This window comes from Bubalus kerabau, chromosome 1, assembly GCF_029407905.1.
Source record: "Bubalus kerabau isolate K-KA32 ecotype Philippines breed swamp buffalo chromosome 1, PCC_UOA_SB_1v2, whole genome shotgun sequence".
Lineage (NCBI taxonomy): Eukaryota > Metazoa > Chordata > Mammalia > Artiodactyla > Bovidae > Bubalus > Bubalus kerabau.
The window spans coordinates 212,243,753-212,258,835 of record NC_073624.1 but is presented as its reverse complement, the minus strand read 5'-3'; the positions used below and the strand labels follow the sequence as shown (position 1 = coordinate 212,258,835).

Below are 15,083 nucleotides of genomic sequence, written 5' to 3'. Positions count from 1 at the left end.
CCCACACGGAGTTGGGATCTGCATCCTGGGCGGGGGTCCCACAGACTCCAGATCCCTCCTGCCAAGTCACACTTCCCCCTTTGGAGAGATCCAGTGTCTGGGAGGATCGTCCAAGGCAGAAACAGCCTGTTCTGCCTTTTGCCCACTGAGGTCCCCTGCATCGGCTGCCCTGTCTCTGCCAACGTATTTTTATTTTCTAAATTTTATTGAGTATGGTTGATTTACAACATTGTGTTAATTTCTTCTGTACAGCAAAGTGACTAAGTTATACATATATGTATATATATTCTTTTCCATCATAGTTTATCATAGGATATTGAATATAATTCCCTGCACTCTACAGTAAGATCTTGTTGTTTATCCCTCCTAGATATACTAGTTTGCATCTGCTAATCCCAGACTCCCAGTACAGCCTTTCCCCGCCCTCCTATCCCCTTGGCAATCACAAGTCTGTTGTTTATGTCTGTTCTGTAGATATGTTCATTTGTGTCATATTTTAGATTCCACATACAAGTGATATTGTGTGGTACTTGTCTTTCTCTTTCTGATTCACTTCATTTGGTCTGAGAGTCTCTAGTCCATCCATGTTGCTGCAGATGGCATCATTCCATTCTTTTTTATGGCTGAGTAGTATTCCATTGTATGCACGTGCCACAGCTTCATTCTGCTCTCAGTGGATGTTTAGGTTACTTCCATGTCTTGGCTATTGCAAATGGAACTGCTGTGAACATAGGGCCGCATATATCTTTTGGAATTCTAGTTTTGTCTGGGTGTTTGCCTGGGAATGGGATTGCAGGATCATATGGTAGCTCTAATTTTAGCTTTTCAAGGAACCTCCAACCTGTTCTCCACAGTGACTGCTCCAATTTACATTCCCACCAACGGTGTAGGAGGGTTCCCTTTTCTCTACACTCTCTCCAGCATTTGCTCTTCATAGACTTAAAAAAAATTATTTGGCTGTGTCAGGTCTTAGTGGCATCATGTGGTATCTTTCATTACTGCACACAGACTCTCTAGTTGTGGCTCGGGGCCTCAGTAGTTGCAGTGTGTGGCATTAATTGCTCCAAGGCATGTGGGATCTTAGTTCCCTGACCAGGGATTGAACCCATGTCCTTTGCATTGCAAGGCGAATTCTTAACCACTGGATCACTAGGGCAGACCCATTTGTAGACTTTTTTTTAAATTAATTATTTTTGGCTGCACTGAGTCTTTATTGCTGTGCACAGGCTTTTCTCTAGTTGAGACAAGAGGGGGCTACTCTAGTGGTGCACAGGCTTCTGTTTGCAGTGGCTTCTCTTGTTGTGGAACATGGGCTCTAGGCATCTGGGCTCAGTAGTTGTGGAGCAGGGCTCAGTTGTCCTTCAGCAGTGGATCAGGGATTGAACCTGTGAGCCCTGCATTGGCAGGCAGATTCTTTTTTTTTTTATTATTTTTTAAATGTCTACATAAACTGCTTTAGTACGGATGCACCATGAATTTTTTCCCCTGAACTTTTAACTTTTTGTTTTGTATCTGGGTACAATGGCAGCCCACTCCAGTACTCTTGCCTGGAGAATCCCATGGACGGAGGAGCCTGGTAGGCTGCAGTCCATGGGGTTGCGAAGAGTCGGACACGACTGAGCAACTTCACTTTCACTTTTCACTTTCATGCATTGGAGAAGGAAATGGCAACCCACTCCTGTGTTCTTGCCTGGAGAATCCCAGGGACGGGGAAGCCTGGTGGGCTGCCGTCTATGGGGTCGCACAGAGTCGGACACAACTGCAGCGACTTAGCAGCAGCATAGCTGATTAACAATGTTGTAGTAGTTTCGGGTGAACAGCTAAAGGCCTCAGTCATACATATGCATGTATCCATTCTCCTCCAAACCCTCCTCCCATCCAGGCTGGCACATAACATTGAGTAAAGTTCCATGTGCTATACAATAGGTCCTTGTTGGTTTTCCATTTTGAATACAGCAGTGTGTACATGACCTTCCTAAACCCCTTAACTATCCTCCCCCTGCCCTCGCAACCATAATTTCCTTTTCTAAGTCTGTGAGTCTTTTTATGTTTTGTAATTAAGTGGTTTGTATCGTTGCTTTGCAGATTCCACACGTAAGGACTGTCATACCGTGTCTCTCCTTCTATGTCGGACTTCACTTCGCTCAGTGTGACACTCTCTCGGTTCATCCATGTTGCTGTGAATGGCATTATTTCATTCTTTTAAATGGCTGAGTAATATTCTATTATATATATATATACACATATGTTACATATATATATATATACACCACATTTTCTTTATCCTTTCCTTTGTTGTTCGACATTTAAGTTGCTCTGTGTCTTGGCTATTTTAAACAATGCTTCTATGAACATAGGGGTGCATGTATCCTTTCAGATAATGTTTTTCTCCAGATATATGCCCAGGAGTAGGATTTCAGGGTCATATGGTAGCTCTATTTTTAGTTTTTTAAGGAACCTCCCTACTGTTCTCCATAGTGGTTGTACCAGTTTACATTCCTACCAGCAGCGCAGGTATGTACACTGTACATACAGTATACCTTTTCTCTGTACCCTCTCCAGCATTTGTTATGAATTCAAAAATACATTTATTCATTTATTTGGCTGCACCAGGTCTTAGTTGCAGCATGTGGAATCATTAGTTGCGGCATGTGGGATCTAGTTCCCTGACCAGGGATTGAACCCAGGGCCCCTGCATTGGGAACGTGGAGTCTTAGCCATTGGACTACCAGGGAAGTCCCTGTGGTTTTTTTGATGCCGGCCATTCTGACTGGTGTTTTGATTTGCATTTCTCTAATGATTAGCAATGTTGAACATCTTTTTACCTGCCTGTTGGCCATCTTTATGTCCTCTTTGGAGAAATGTCTATTCAGGTCCTCTGCCCATTTTTTGTGTGGGCTGTTTGTTTTGATGCTGTTAAGCATCATAAACTGCTTATAAATTTTGGAGGCTAATCCCTTATCAGTCACACTTTTGCAAATATTTTATCCCAATCTGTGGGTTGTCTTTTCATTTTGTTTTTTGTTTCCTTTGCTATGCAAAAACTTTTGAGCTTAAGTAGGTCCCATCTATTTGTTTTTATTTCCATTTTTTCCAGGAGATGGATCAAAAAAGATGCTGCTGTAATTTATGTCAGAGGATTTTCTGCCTATGTTTTCCTCTAGGAGTTTTATAGTATCTGGTCTCACATTTAGGTCTTTAATCCATTTTGAGCTTATTTTTGGGTATAGATGTAAAGAATGATCTGACTTCCTTTTTGCATGTGGCTGTCCAGTTTTCCCAGGACCATTTGTTGAAGATACTGTCTTTTCAGCATTGTATAGTCTTGCCTGTTTTGCCATAGATTAATTGGCATAGGTGCATGAGTTTATTCCTGGGTTTTCTCTCCTGTTCTCTCCTGATCTATGTTTCTACTGTTGTGCCAGTACCATACTGTTTTGATGACTGTAGCTTTGTAGTATAGTCTGAAGTGAGGGAGCCTGACTCCTCCAGCTCTGTTTTTCTTTTTCAAAATTGACTTGGCAGGCAGATTCATAACTACTGGACTGTCAGAGAAGTCCCTTGAAGACTTTAATGGTGGCCATTCTGACTGATGTGAGGTAATACCTCATTGTAGTTTTGATTTGCATTTCTCTATTTAGCAATGTAGAGCAGCTTTTTGTGTGCCTGTTGGCCATCTGTATTGCTGACACATTTTTAATTCATGTATCAGCCCGGTCACTTGGGAAAGGTCCCCAGGTCCTCCTGCAGGGCGTCTGCCACAGCTCTGGGTGTGGCTCTGACGTGTCCCCACAGAACCCCGGGGCTGCTGTGCTATCTGCTTTCAGAACAGGATTTTCTCTTTCAACAAGAGCATCTTTGCAGACTAGCTCCTTCTGGTCCAGCAGGCTGGTTGCTCAGAGCCTCGGTTCCCCCACCTGTATGGTGAGGTGGGGCTCTCACGGCAAGTATACTGGAGTGTTTTAACATTCCCTCCTCTGGTGGATCAGATTTTTTCAGAACTCTCCACTATGACCCCTCAGTCTTGGGGTGGCCCTACATTGCATGGCTCATAGCTTCATTGAGTTATGCTTATGCTTTCGGACTGTGGTCCTGGAGCAGACTCTTGAGAGTCTCTTAGACTGCAGGGAGATCAAACCAGTCAATCCTAGAGGAAATCAACCCTGAATATTCATTGGAAGGACTGATGCTGATGCTGAAACTCCAATACTTTGGTCACCTGATGTGATGAACCAACTCATTGGGAAACCAACTTTTCCTGATGCAGGGAAAGATTGAGGGCAGGAGGAGAAGAGGGCAACAGAGAATGAAATGGTTGAATGTCATCACCAATTCAGTGGACATGAACTTGGGCATACTCTGGGAGATGATGTGGGACAGGGAAGCCTGGTGTGCTGCAGTCCACAGGGTTGCAAAGAGTCGGACACAACTTGGTAACTGAACAGTAGTGGGGTGATGGTAGTCATAGTCCCTCCCCAGGGCTGCCAGTGGGAGGGGGCATAAGTGAGAGCATTGGAGGGTGCTGGGCACACGGTGAGCAAAGGTGCCAGCCTGTCACGCCAGGCTCCATAGTCCCTCACCTGGGTTCACATTCTACTGTGCTTTGTGAATCTGGGCTGGGCACACCACTTCTCTGAGCCTCAGTTTCCCCATCTGTTAGTGATGGGGGTGATGAGAACATCCCCATGTCAGGGGTTGATTCACCGGATACAGAAGAGAGCTCCATGAACTGTCAGCTGATGAAATAGGATACACACACGGAGCATCACTCAGTCCTGAAAAGGAGAGAAACTTGCTACCACGTGGACAGTCCCTGAGGACACGATGCTTAGTGAGAGGAGCAGACAGAGAAAGACACACAGGGTGTGAGTCCACTGATGGGAAACGTCCAGAACAGGCCGATCCACAGACACAGAGAGTGGGTTCCTGGTTGTCAGGGGCTTGGGGAGAAGAAGGGTGACTGCTGATAGTGATGGGGCTTCTTTTGGGGTGATGGAATATTCTGGAATTAGAGGTGGTGGTTGCACAATCCAGTGACTGTACTAAATGCCACTGAATTGTTAAGTGGGTGAATTATATGTATGGTATGTGAAGTACATTTCAATAAATCTTTAACCAAAGAAAGAAAAAGAAACACACACACATAACTTTGCTAGAGAATGGCCCAGGAGGTCCTGGCAGGGAGCTCTCACCCCCCCAAGGAGCCTCTCAGAGCCAGGGGGCGTTCATGGCATCGGTCACAACAGGAGGATGGCCTGGGGTCCGCCTCTCTGCTCCAGGCCTGGGATGGGGGCCGGCGGGTGAGCGCAGGACTCGGGGGTTTCCTGAAGGCAGAGGCTGGTCTGGAAGATGGGACAGTGTGGCCTGGGTGGGGAGCTGGGGGCACTGGGGGCCGTAACTTGGAGGAACTCTCTGGGGCCTCTGGGGGTCAGGCCCATGGGTGGAGAGGAAGCAGGGCTAGAAGCTGCGGCTTTGTCTCCTTCCTACTCCAACTGTGGCTGGCGCAACAGACAACGGCCTTGCCGGGAACTGGAGCTGGGAGGGGGCCGAGCAGACCTGAGCGACATACCTGGGATCCAGGGAGGGTGAGGGAGAGAGGCTCATCCTCAGGGTTTCTGCCTTTTTGCTCTTCTCTCTTTAAGAAAGGAAAACACTCCATCCTCGAGGGTGTCAGTGTCTGGGGCTCCAAGCTGGGACCCTCTGCTCTGGGACCCCAACCCCCAGGGCCTCAGTTTCCCCATCTGAACAATGAACAGGTGGGGCCCCTGGACTGTTCTGGGCTCCTGAGACACACATTTCTCTCTGGGTTTCAGTTTGCCCCTCTGTAAAGAGGACCCATTATGAACCCCCAATATGCCTCCTGGTAAAATCATGGTACTAAATATCAATGTTCAAGTAGAACTTGTACATGAATGTCCTTAGCAACCGGCTTCACAACAGCCAGGGTGGAACCAACCCAGATGACCTTCCACAGATGATGGTTACACATCACAGGAGCAGCACTCAGCCCTGAGAAGAGGAGAAGCCCTGACACATGCTACCACATGGACAGACCCTGAAAACACGATGCTCAGTGAGAGAAGCAGGCAGGACACACAGGGTATGATTCCACTGATGGGAAATGTCCAGAACAGGCAGATCCACAGACACAGAGACTGGGTTCCTGGTCGTCATGGGGTGGGGGAGAAGATGGGGGGTGATGTGGATGGGAGTGGGCTTCTATTGGGGTGATGGAATGTCCTGGAATTGGATAGCGAGGTTTGGATGGTGAGGGCTGCACAGCCTAGTGAAATACGCTAGTTATATTTTGAATTATACACTTTAAAAAAGTGAATGTTATATTATGTGAATTTCATCAATAACTTATGAAAAACAAATAAACTCAATGAATATTAAGGGTTGATTTTCTTTAGGATTGACTGGTATAATCTCCTTGCAGTCTAAGGGACTCTCATGAGTCTTCTCCAGCACCACAATTTGAAAGCATCAGTTCTTTGGCACTCATCCTTCTTTATGGTCCCACTCTCATATCCATACATGACCACAGGAAAAACCATAGCTTTCGCTATACGGGCTTTTGTCAGCAAATGATGTCTCTGCTTTTTAATACACTGTCTAGTCTTGTCATAGCTTCTCTTCCAAGGAGCAAGTGTCTTTTAGTTTCATGGCTACAGTCACCATCCACAATGATTTTGGAGCCCAAGGAAATAAAATCTGTCACTGCTTCCACTCTTTCCCCCTCTATTTGCCATGAAGTGATGGGACCACAGATATCATGATCTTAGTTTTTCTAATGTTGATTCATTATTCCCCAGGTATTTTTATAACGTTTCATGTTTTGTTCATTTATTTTTGACTGTGCTAGGTCTTTGTTGCCGCATGCAGGCTTTCTCTAGTTTGTGGCGAGTGGGGGCTACTCTTTGTTGCACTTCTCAGGCTTCTCATTGTGGTGGCTTCTCTTGTTGTGGCGCACAGGATCTAGGTGCTTGGGCTTCAGTATTTGCAGTACTGGGGCTTAGTTGACCCTCAGCATGTGGGATCTTCCCAGACCAGGGATCAAACCTGTGTCCCCTACATTGGCAGGCGGATCTTTAATCACTGGACCATCAGGGAAGTTCCTAAGTATATTTTTAAAATGCATGTATAATATGTAATTGGTACTAATATATAATGTAAGATTTAACTTAAAAAAATATATATATATATATTTATTTGACTGTGCCAGGTTTTAGTTGTAGCATGTGGGATCTAGTTCCCTGACCAGGGATTGAACCCAGGCCCCCTACATTGTGAGCATGGAGTCTTAGCTACTGGACCCCCACGGAAGTCTGTGATTTACAATTTTATTTTAGTTTAATACATTATATGTATTAAGTTTTATGTATCATTTATAGTTATATTTGTTATGTTTTATAGGTTCTTTATACAAGTATATTTATGTTTTATACATAATTATATAATTATATTTATTGTTTAATGTTTATATTTTAGTTCCTTTCATATTAGGCTCATTATCTTTCTGTGATTCAAGTGGCAGTCTAAAGCCAGTTTCTCATGTGTTTCTTGACTTCGCTGTACAATATACAGCCGGCCCTCAGTGGTCGCACGTTCCACACCCACGGATTTAACCCACTGCAAATCAAAAATATTTGGAAAAAAATTTACCAGAAAGTTCTAGAAAGTAAAACTTTAATTTGCTGTAGGCAGGCAGCTATTTGCACAGCATTGACATTGTATTATATAAAGTGCACAGAGGATGTATGTAGGTCACTTGCAAATATGACACCATTTTATACAAGGGACTTGAGCATCTGGGGATTTGGGCATCCATGAGGGTCCTGGAGCCAAGCCCCTGCAGACACTAAGCATTGGTAGCAGTGAACTGTTGGTCGCTCAGCCCTGTTCCCCTCTGCGCAATCACAAGGACTGTAGCCCACCAGGCTCCTCCTTCTATGGGATTCTCCAGGGAAGAATACAGGAGTGGGTTGCCATTCCCTTCTCCAGGGATCTTCCCCACTCAGGGATCAAACCCACATCTCCTGCATTGCAGGCAGATTCTTCACCATCTGAGCCACCAGGAAAGCCCCAGAGGTGACTGTATTCCCCACCAACATGACAGACGGTTCATGGGGGCTGTAATGTCACAGGTGTGGGTTCAGAGCCCAGCTCTGGCTGTGTGGCCTCAGGGGAGTCACCCAATCTCTGTGAACCTCGGTGCTGCCTCTGTGGAGTGGAGGTCACGAGAGCCCCTGGTTCCCAGGACCGCGATCAGACTCCCTGAGTGGAGACCCCTGGGGTGGATGCCACCTTTGTGGGCAGAGGTCCTGGCACTGGGCCCCCAGCCCCCGCCCGCCCCCAAAGAGCAGAGTCAGGTGCCGTGGGCAGAATGGGGACAGATCCTTTATTAGAGTCACAACCGCGGGGGCCGGGGTGGGGCCTCGGGATGGACACGCAGAGTGCAGGTGGGGGCTGAGCGCTGGCTGCGGAGCGCCCCCTGCAGGCTGGGCAGGGTCCGTCAGGCCGGCTGGTTTATAACTGAGTCAATCCAGTTCCTGAAGAGGGCCACGCGCGCAAAGAAGTCGGTGCCCCTACCGCAGGGCCCCCGGGACCAGGAGGCCACGCCGTGTGCCAGGCCGTTGCAGATGAGAGGGGTGCCGCCGTCCCCCTGCAGGGGCGGCAGGAGGGTCAGGGCGCCCCAGGCCCAGCCCTCCACCCCGCTCCTGCCCAGAACACCACCCCTGCCACCCACAGAAGCTGCTCATGCCCCTGGCCCTTTCTACGTGCTGTTCCTCTGCCTGTGCTTTTTCCTACTTTTGTTCGCAGCTCGGGTCTCAAATGCCGCCCCCATCTCCTCAACTTCTTAAGGCCCCAGGCTGCTGCACACCCCTGTCTTTTTTTTTCTTCCCCACATCCCTGTCTTAATAGCTGATGTCCAAGCCCTTCAACCACAAGCTATGGGAGCTCCTGGCTCCAGAAGGGCAGTCTCTCCTGTTCCCTCTTGTGTCTCCAGCCCCCAGCATAGGGCTTGGCAGGCAGAGTTGAATAAATACTGTTTCTCAGGCTCCAATATTTGAAACATCTAGTTCTAATTGAATATTTAATCCCAGGGTGAGTTCTGAACTTGCTTTCTCTCCCCCAAGAGGAGCTCACGATCTCTCAAGACCCCTCCTCCCCCACCACACTAAGCCCACACCAGATAACACCCAGCGGGTACCTGGCAGATGCCACCCCGTCGGGTGAGGACGCCAGTGCACACATTGTTGGGGCGACACTGGTTTGCAGGTGTCACGGTAACATTGAGGACCCTTGGAACTCGGGAGAGACGCCCCCTACGCCGTCGGGTGCCCCAGCCTGCAACCTGGCACCTGGTGCCGGCTTCCACTGTGGCGTTCTGCTCCGGCAGTGGTACCAGCGCCACGCTGCTGGTGAAGTTGGCCTGACGGTCCAGCTGGTGAGGGAAACTGGGTCAGGAGAGGGCATAACTGGGGGCCAGCTGGGAGCCAGAGAGGCAGCAACATGAGTTCTGATCTGGAAAGCAGTTTGGGTTCAAACCCCAGTTTAGGCAGTAACCTGCTGTGGAGTGAGTGAGTGAAGTCACTCAGTCGTGTCCGACTCTTTGCGACCCCATGGACTGTAGCCCACCAGGCTCCTGGCCAAATGACTTTACCTTTTGGGCCTCTGGTTCCTCCAGAGAAGGAATCAATGGTCCTTACTACAAACGTGGTTGAGAGACCATGAAGGTGAAGAGCTCGCCCAGGAAATGCAGATAAAACAAAGCACCACCCTCCATCCTCGGTCAGAATTGGCAGGAAAAAAATTTTTTTTTTCCTAAATATGGAACACTTCACGAATTTGCATGTCATCCTTGCGCAGGGGCCATGCTAGTCTTATCTGTATCGTTCCAATTTTAGTATATGTGCTGCCAAAGTGAGCACTGGCAGAAAAATTTAAAAAATCATAATATGCAGTGTCAGTAAAGATGTGGCGAAACGGGCAGTTTTAAATTCTGCTAGTGGGAGAGTAAGTTGGCCCAGCTGTTGTGGCTGCTCTGGGAAAACTTTCACAAAGAAATATGCACAAAAACTCATTGTGATTCTGTCATAACAAAAACATCTGGAAGCAACTTCAGTGTACAGACAGGATCCAGAGGTTGGCTAAGTGGATTGTGCACTTGGCTGTACAATTCACACACTAGGCTCTGTGCACATGGCTTGTCCCCACTTAGCCCCTCAGGCCGACACCAGCTCCCTGCTCATTTCCCCACCTGCAGCAGCAGCACGTCGTTCAGGTTCTGCTGGGGGTCGTAGCCATTCTCACTGACGCTCCTGATGAAGAAAGTCTGCCGGGACCGCTCGCGACGCCTCAGGTCATAGGCACCCAGCACCACAGTGGCAATCCCGGTGTTCCTAAGAGCAGCGGGGGCAGATACCAGGCTGGGCTTCCCCAGAAGCCCCCAGCCTTCTACAACCACTGGGCGGGCACTTACACGGGGGCAGGCTTGCAAATAAGGTAGGGGATTACCAGCCTGCTGGCTCGCAGCCCGGGAGCCAGAGGAAGGACATCAGTGATGGTCAGGCCTCTGTCCATCCTCCTTCTGTAGCTGCATCTCGCTCTGTTTCCAGGGCCCCATTTCCCTCTCTAAGCCCCTCAACCCTTCCTAAGACCAGCCCCCCTTGCCAAGCCCCTCCCCTCCTCACCTTCGAGGCACACCCCCCCCCACTCTTCCCCAACCCCGTCCCCCGAGCTCTCTCCCTCTCCCAGCCCCCCTGCCCACTCCATGGCCCCCGGCTCACCGGCTCTGGAAGCAGCTGGCCGCTGTCAGGACAAAGTTGGGGTGGATCAGAGCGCCCCCACAGAAGTGCCTCCCTTGGTTCTGGATGGAAGCCAGGAACGGGAGCTCCTGCGGCCGGGCCTTCCTGCCTCCCACTATGTCCACCAGAGGGGCCGAGCCTGGGGGGAGAGGAGGGTGTGTTGCAGCCCCCCAGTCTCAGCCCCATACCCAGGGAGACCCCAGCCTCCCGCACTCCTGTTCCCTAAAAGGACAGGCCCCAGGGCTGGTCGGGGCCAGCTGGCCTGTGTGGCCTGGGCCCGGTTGCTTCACTGTCCCTCCCTGAGCCTTGTGTCTGGGAAACTGGGGCCAGCACCCGCCAGTCCCTCTGCCCCAGGCCTGTCCCCTGCAGTTGAACCTCTGCACAGATGCGGACGCCCGGCCTGGGGTGAGCACTCACCAGCCCTGGAGGTTGCTAGCAGGCTGGCCAGCACGGCCAGGAGTCTGAGTGCTGTCATGACGGGGCTGCTGAGGGTGGCTCGGGACAGGGCGCCCTTATACCCTGGGGCCTCAGCCCGTTAGCGCATACCCGCCCAGGCCCAGCCCCTCCTGGCGGGAGCAGAGGAAGTTGCCCAAAACCTCCCCAGCTGGCTGCTCCTGGAACCTGCCTGGATTCTCCAAGTGCCAGCTTGCGCCCTCTGTTTTCCCCTCTGGATACTGGGCCACCCCTCAGTGTGGGTCAGGCCACCACCCAGCCGCCACTCATGGCTCTGCCCAGCTTCCTAGCCTGAGCACCAGGGCCCACCACTGCCCACCTGGTCTGGGATTGAGTCCTGCTGCCTTTGTGTGTGTGTGTTCTTTACTGCTTTTTATTTTATTATTTATTTGGCTGTGCCGGATCTTAGTTGGGGCATGTGGGAATCTTTCAATCGCAGCATGCGGGATCTAGTGCCCCTACCAGGGACTGAACCTGGGCCCCCTGCATTGGGAGCATGGAATCTTTGCTGCTGGACCACCAGGGAAGTCCCTGTTTTTTTTTTTTTTTAAACAGCTTTACTGAGATATAATTCAAGTACCACACAATTCACTGAATTAAAGTGTGCAGTTTCATGGTTTTCAGTATCTTCACAGAGTTATGCAGCCATCACCCCAATTTTAGAACATTCCATCACCCCAAAAGAAAAAAGTAGCTATCGGAAGTCACACCCCATCCCCCAACTCCTGATAACCATGAACCCACTCTCTGTGCCTGTGGATTTGCCTGTTCTTGACGTTTCCCATCAGTGGAATCACACACACTCTGTGGCCTTTTGTGGCCAGCTTTTTACCTACAGGATTTTTATCTGTAGGTACGTGGCTGGGTCCCTCACCTGCCCTTAGTCTGTGCATCTATATAGTGGGCAGGTGCGTGGAGCCCCCAGAGCCTTGAGATTCTGGAGACATTGCCTGCCCTTCTCCGGCCTCAAAGTAGGGTCTTCAGAAGTTTTGGGCATCCAGTACCTGAGCAAGAGATGAGGCCAAGCGGGGAGGAAGACAGGGTTGCGTATCCAGAATATATAAAGAGCTCTCACAGCTCAACAACAAAAACAAACCATCCACTTAAAAATGGGCAGAGGGTTTGAATAGACATCTCTTCCAAGATACACAAACAGCCAACATGCCATGAAGATGCTTAAAATTATTAGTCATCAAGGAAATGCAAATGAAAACCACAGTGAGACACCACTTCACACCCACTAGGATGGCTAGGATGAAAAGGGCAGAACAAACACAGTGTTGGTGAGGAGGTGGGAAATTGGAACTCAGACACATTGGCTGAGATGCAAAACCCTGCAGCCGCTAGGGAAAGCCAGGCAGCTCCTCAAACACTGAATTATCCTGTTACTCAGCAGCTCCACTCCAAGGTGCAGGCACAGGAAAACTGAAAACAGGGCCCAGAAACCTGCACACGCATGTTCACAGTGTGAGTCACAGCTGCCAGGAGCTGGAGGCAACCAAATGCCCTTCAGCAGACAAACGTGTCCCTCCACACATGAGAGCATCCCTCAGCTGTGAAGAGGGGTAAAGCCCTGACACTTGCTACCACGTGGACAGACCCTGAGAACACGATGCTCGGTGAGAGAAGCAGACACAGAAAGACACACAGGGTATGATTCCACTGATGGGAAACATCCAGAACAGTTCGATCCACAGACACAGAGAGTGGGTTCCTGGTTGTCAGGGACTGTGGGTTTAGGGGGTTAGGGGAATAATAGCTGAAGGAAACAGGGTTTCTTTGGGGGACATGTTCTAGAATTAACTGGTTGCACAACTCTAAATGTTCCAAAGGCCAGTGGATGGTATAATTTACGATGGCTGATCTTATGTCACGTGAATTTCACATCAATTTAAAAATTTTACTTATTTTTGACACCTCAGCTTTTATTATTTATTTATTTATGGCTGTGCTGGGTCTTTGCTGCCATGCGGGCTTTCTCTAGTTGCAGTGAGCCAGGGACTACTCTCCAGTTGCATTGTGGGGGCTTCTCACTGCCGTTGCTTCTCTTGTAGAGCACGGGCTCTAGGGCATATGGGCTTCACCAGTTTCCCCACTTGGGCTCAGTAGTTGTGGCACATGGGCTTAGTTGTTCTGCAACATGTGGGATCTTCCTGGACCAGGGATTGAACCCACATCCTCTGCATTGGCAGGTAAATTCTTAACAACTGGACCATCAGCGAAGTCTTCTGACAGGTGACACCAAGAGGTTGGACTGGTGGTGGACCCCACGTCTCAGATCACCAGTTGGTGTCTGGGGCTGTGGGGGGCTGTTCCAGGGCAGTCCTGGGGAAGGTGGAGGGAGCAGGTGTCAGGGTCCTGTGCTAGGCCTCAGGGTCCTCCGCCTTGCTGAAATGGTGGGGTCCTGGGGTTCAGACTGATCCCTGCTGTGTTTATGGTCCCACAGCTGAGTCGTGTCCCCAGCATGGCCCCCAGGACCGGATCCTACCCCAGTCCAGTGTCCGCCCCCAACACTGCTTCCCATCTCCACCCTCCTAGGATCCCACCCATGCATCCCCCCTACCCCCTGCCCCGAGTCCCCAGCATGCCACCCACCCTGTCCATTCCTTGGACCCAGCTGCTGTCTTGCTCAGAGCACAGCTGGTTGAGCTGGGTGACCCTGGGGTCCAGAGGTCCATCCCTTCCTACTCGGTGACCTCAAGGGCCCCTTTTTGGGCCTCAGTTTCCCTGTCTGTGCAGCAGGACATTAACAACAACCCCCCGCCTCCCGCCATAGAGCTGTGTTGAGCATCAAGTGTATTAATGTGTTCAGGAGTCTCTGAGCAGCACCTAGTGTGTTCCACCCTCTTGCCTGCTCTAAACTCTGCCATGGCTCCCTAGTGCCCAGAATCAAGTTGTCACCCCCCCACCCGCCAACCCCTCACCCCTGGCTGCTGCTGGGCCACGTACCATCAGAGCTGGACCTCACTCCCTCTCCACCACTGGGGATTGACAGGAGGAAGAAGCCCTCCACCCCTCCTGATACTGCCCCCGACTCTCTCCTGGTTCCCCAAGCTGTCAGGAAGATCTCTGGGGACATCCCTTCGTTTCTGCCCAGCCCCCAGGAGGCATCAAACATGATTGCCCCATTTCCCTTCCTCCTACCTCCAGAGGACAGTTTGTGGTCACCTTTCAACACCAGCTATTCCCAACGGCTGTCCAGCCCAGGCTCTGCCCCTGCCTGGCAGGGAAACGGAGTCCAGGTGGGCATCAGGACTGGGGAGGTGGGACAGACATGCCAAATGTGTCACCTACACCAAGCCATCTTGTTATGCCCATTTCCAGGTGAGGAAACTGAGGCCCCGGTGGGATCAGCTCTCTGGACCTCACCCTTAACCACACGGAGGATCATCTTTGAAGACACATGGAGTTGATTTTCTTAACCCAAGAAAGGCCACAGCCAGGAAGGGTCTGGAGTATGGCCGGCTGCACACACTGGGCTCTCCGGCCGCGCAGCCCTCCCCCACGCCACCCCCATCCAACTGGACGTTTAACCGCGGGACTGATTTTGAGGGTCTGTCTCGGTTCTCGACGGCTCCCCCGAGACTGTACCGAGCTAGGTTTACAGGAGATAGTGAACAAAATGAGCCGAACAAAATTCTGCCGTCTGGGGCCTGGAGACTGTGGACAGTGATTTAAATGCCCGGGGGCCTGTTTCCCCACTTGTTAAACGACGGTTAGCTGGCCCCCACCCCTCATGACTGTGGAAACACCTGCAAACAGCAAGCGCTGCCTAAGGAGCCTCACGTGAATTCACCACGAGGGCCCTTCCGCCCCGCA

At 50.3% G+C, this 15,083-nt stretch overlaps 1 protein-coding gene and 1 non-coding gene across 2 annotated transcripts; both read right to left on the bottom strand.

Annotated features, from left to right (window-relative positions):
• Positions 1-8,462: 8,462 nt before the first annotated feature.
• On the bottom strand, positions 8,463-11,286 carry AZU1 (azurocidin 1). The gene is made up of 5 exons (XM_055552873.1): positions 11,229-11,286; positions 10,794-10,950; positions 10,265-10,406; positions 9,215-9,448; positions 8,463-8,665 (listed from the first exon to the last, which is right to left on the bottom strand). The coding sequence occupies exons 1-5, from the start codon at positions 11,284-11,286 to the stop codon at positions 8,516-8,518; spliced, it is 741 nt and encodes a 246-aa protein (XP_055408848.1). The 3' UTR covers positions 8,463-8,515.
• On the bottom strand, positions 9,829-9,935 carry LOC129642480 (U6 spliceosomal RNA). Its single transcript, XR_008709749.1, has one exon. It is a non-coding gene; the product is annotated as a U6 spliceosomal RNA (small nuclear RNA).
• Positions 11,287-15,083: the final 3,797 nt, after the last annotated feature.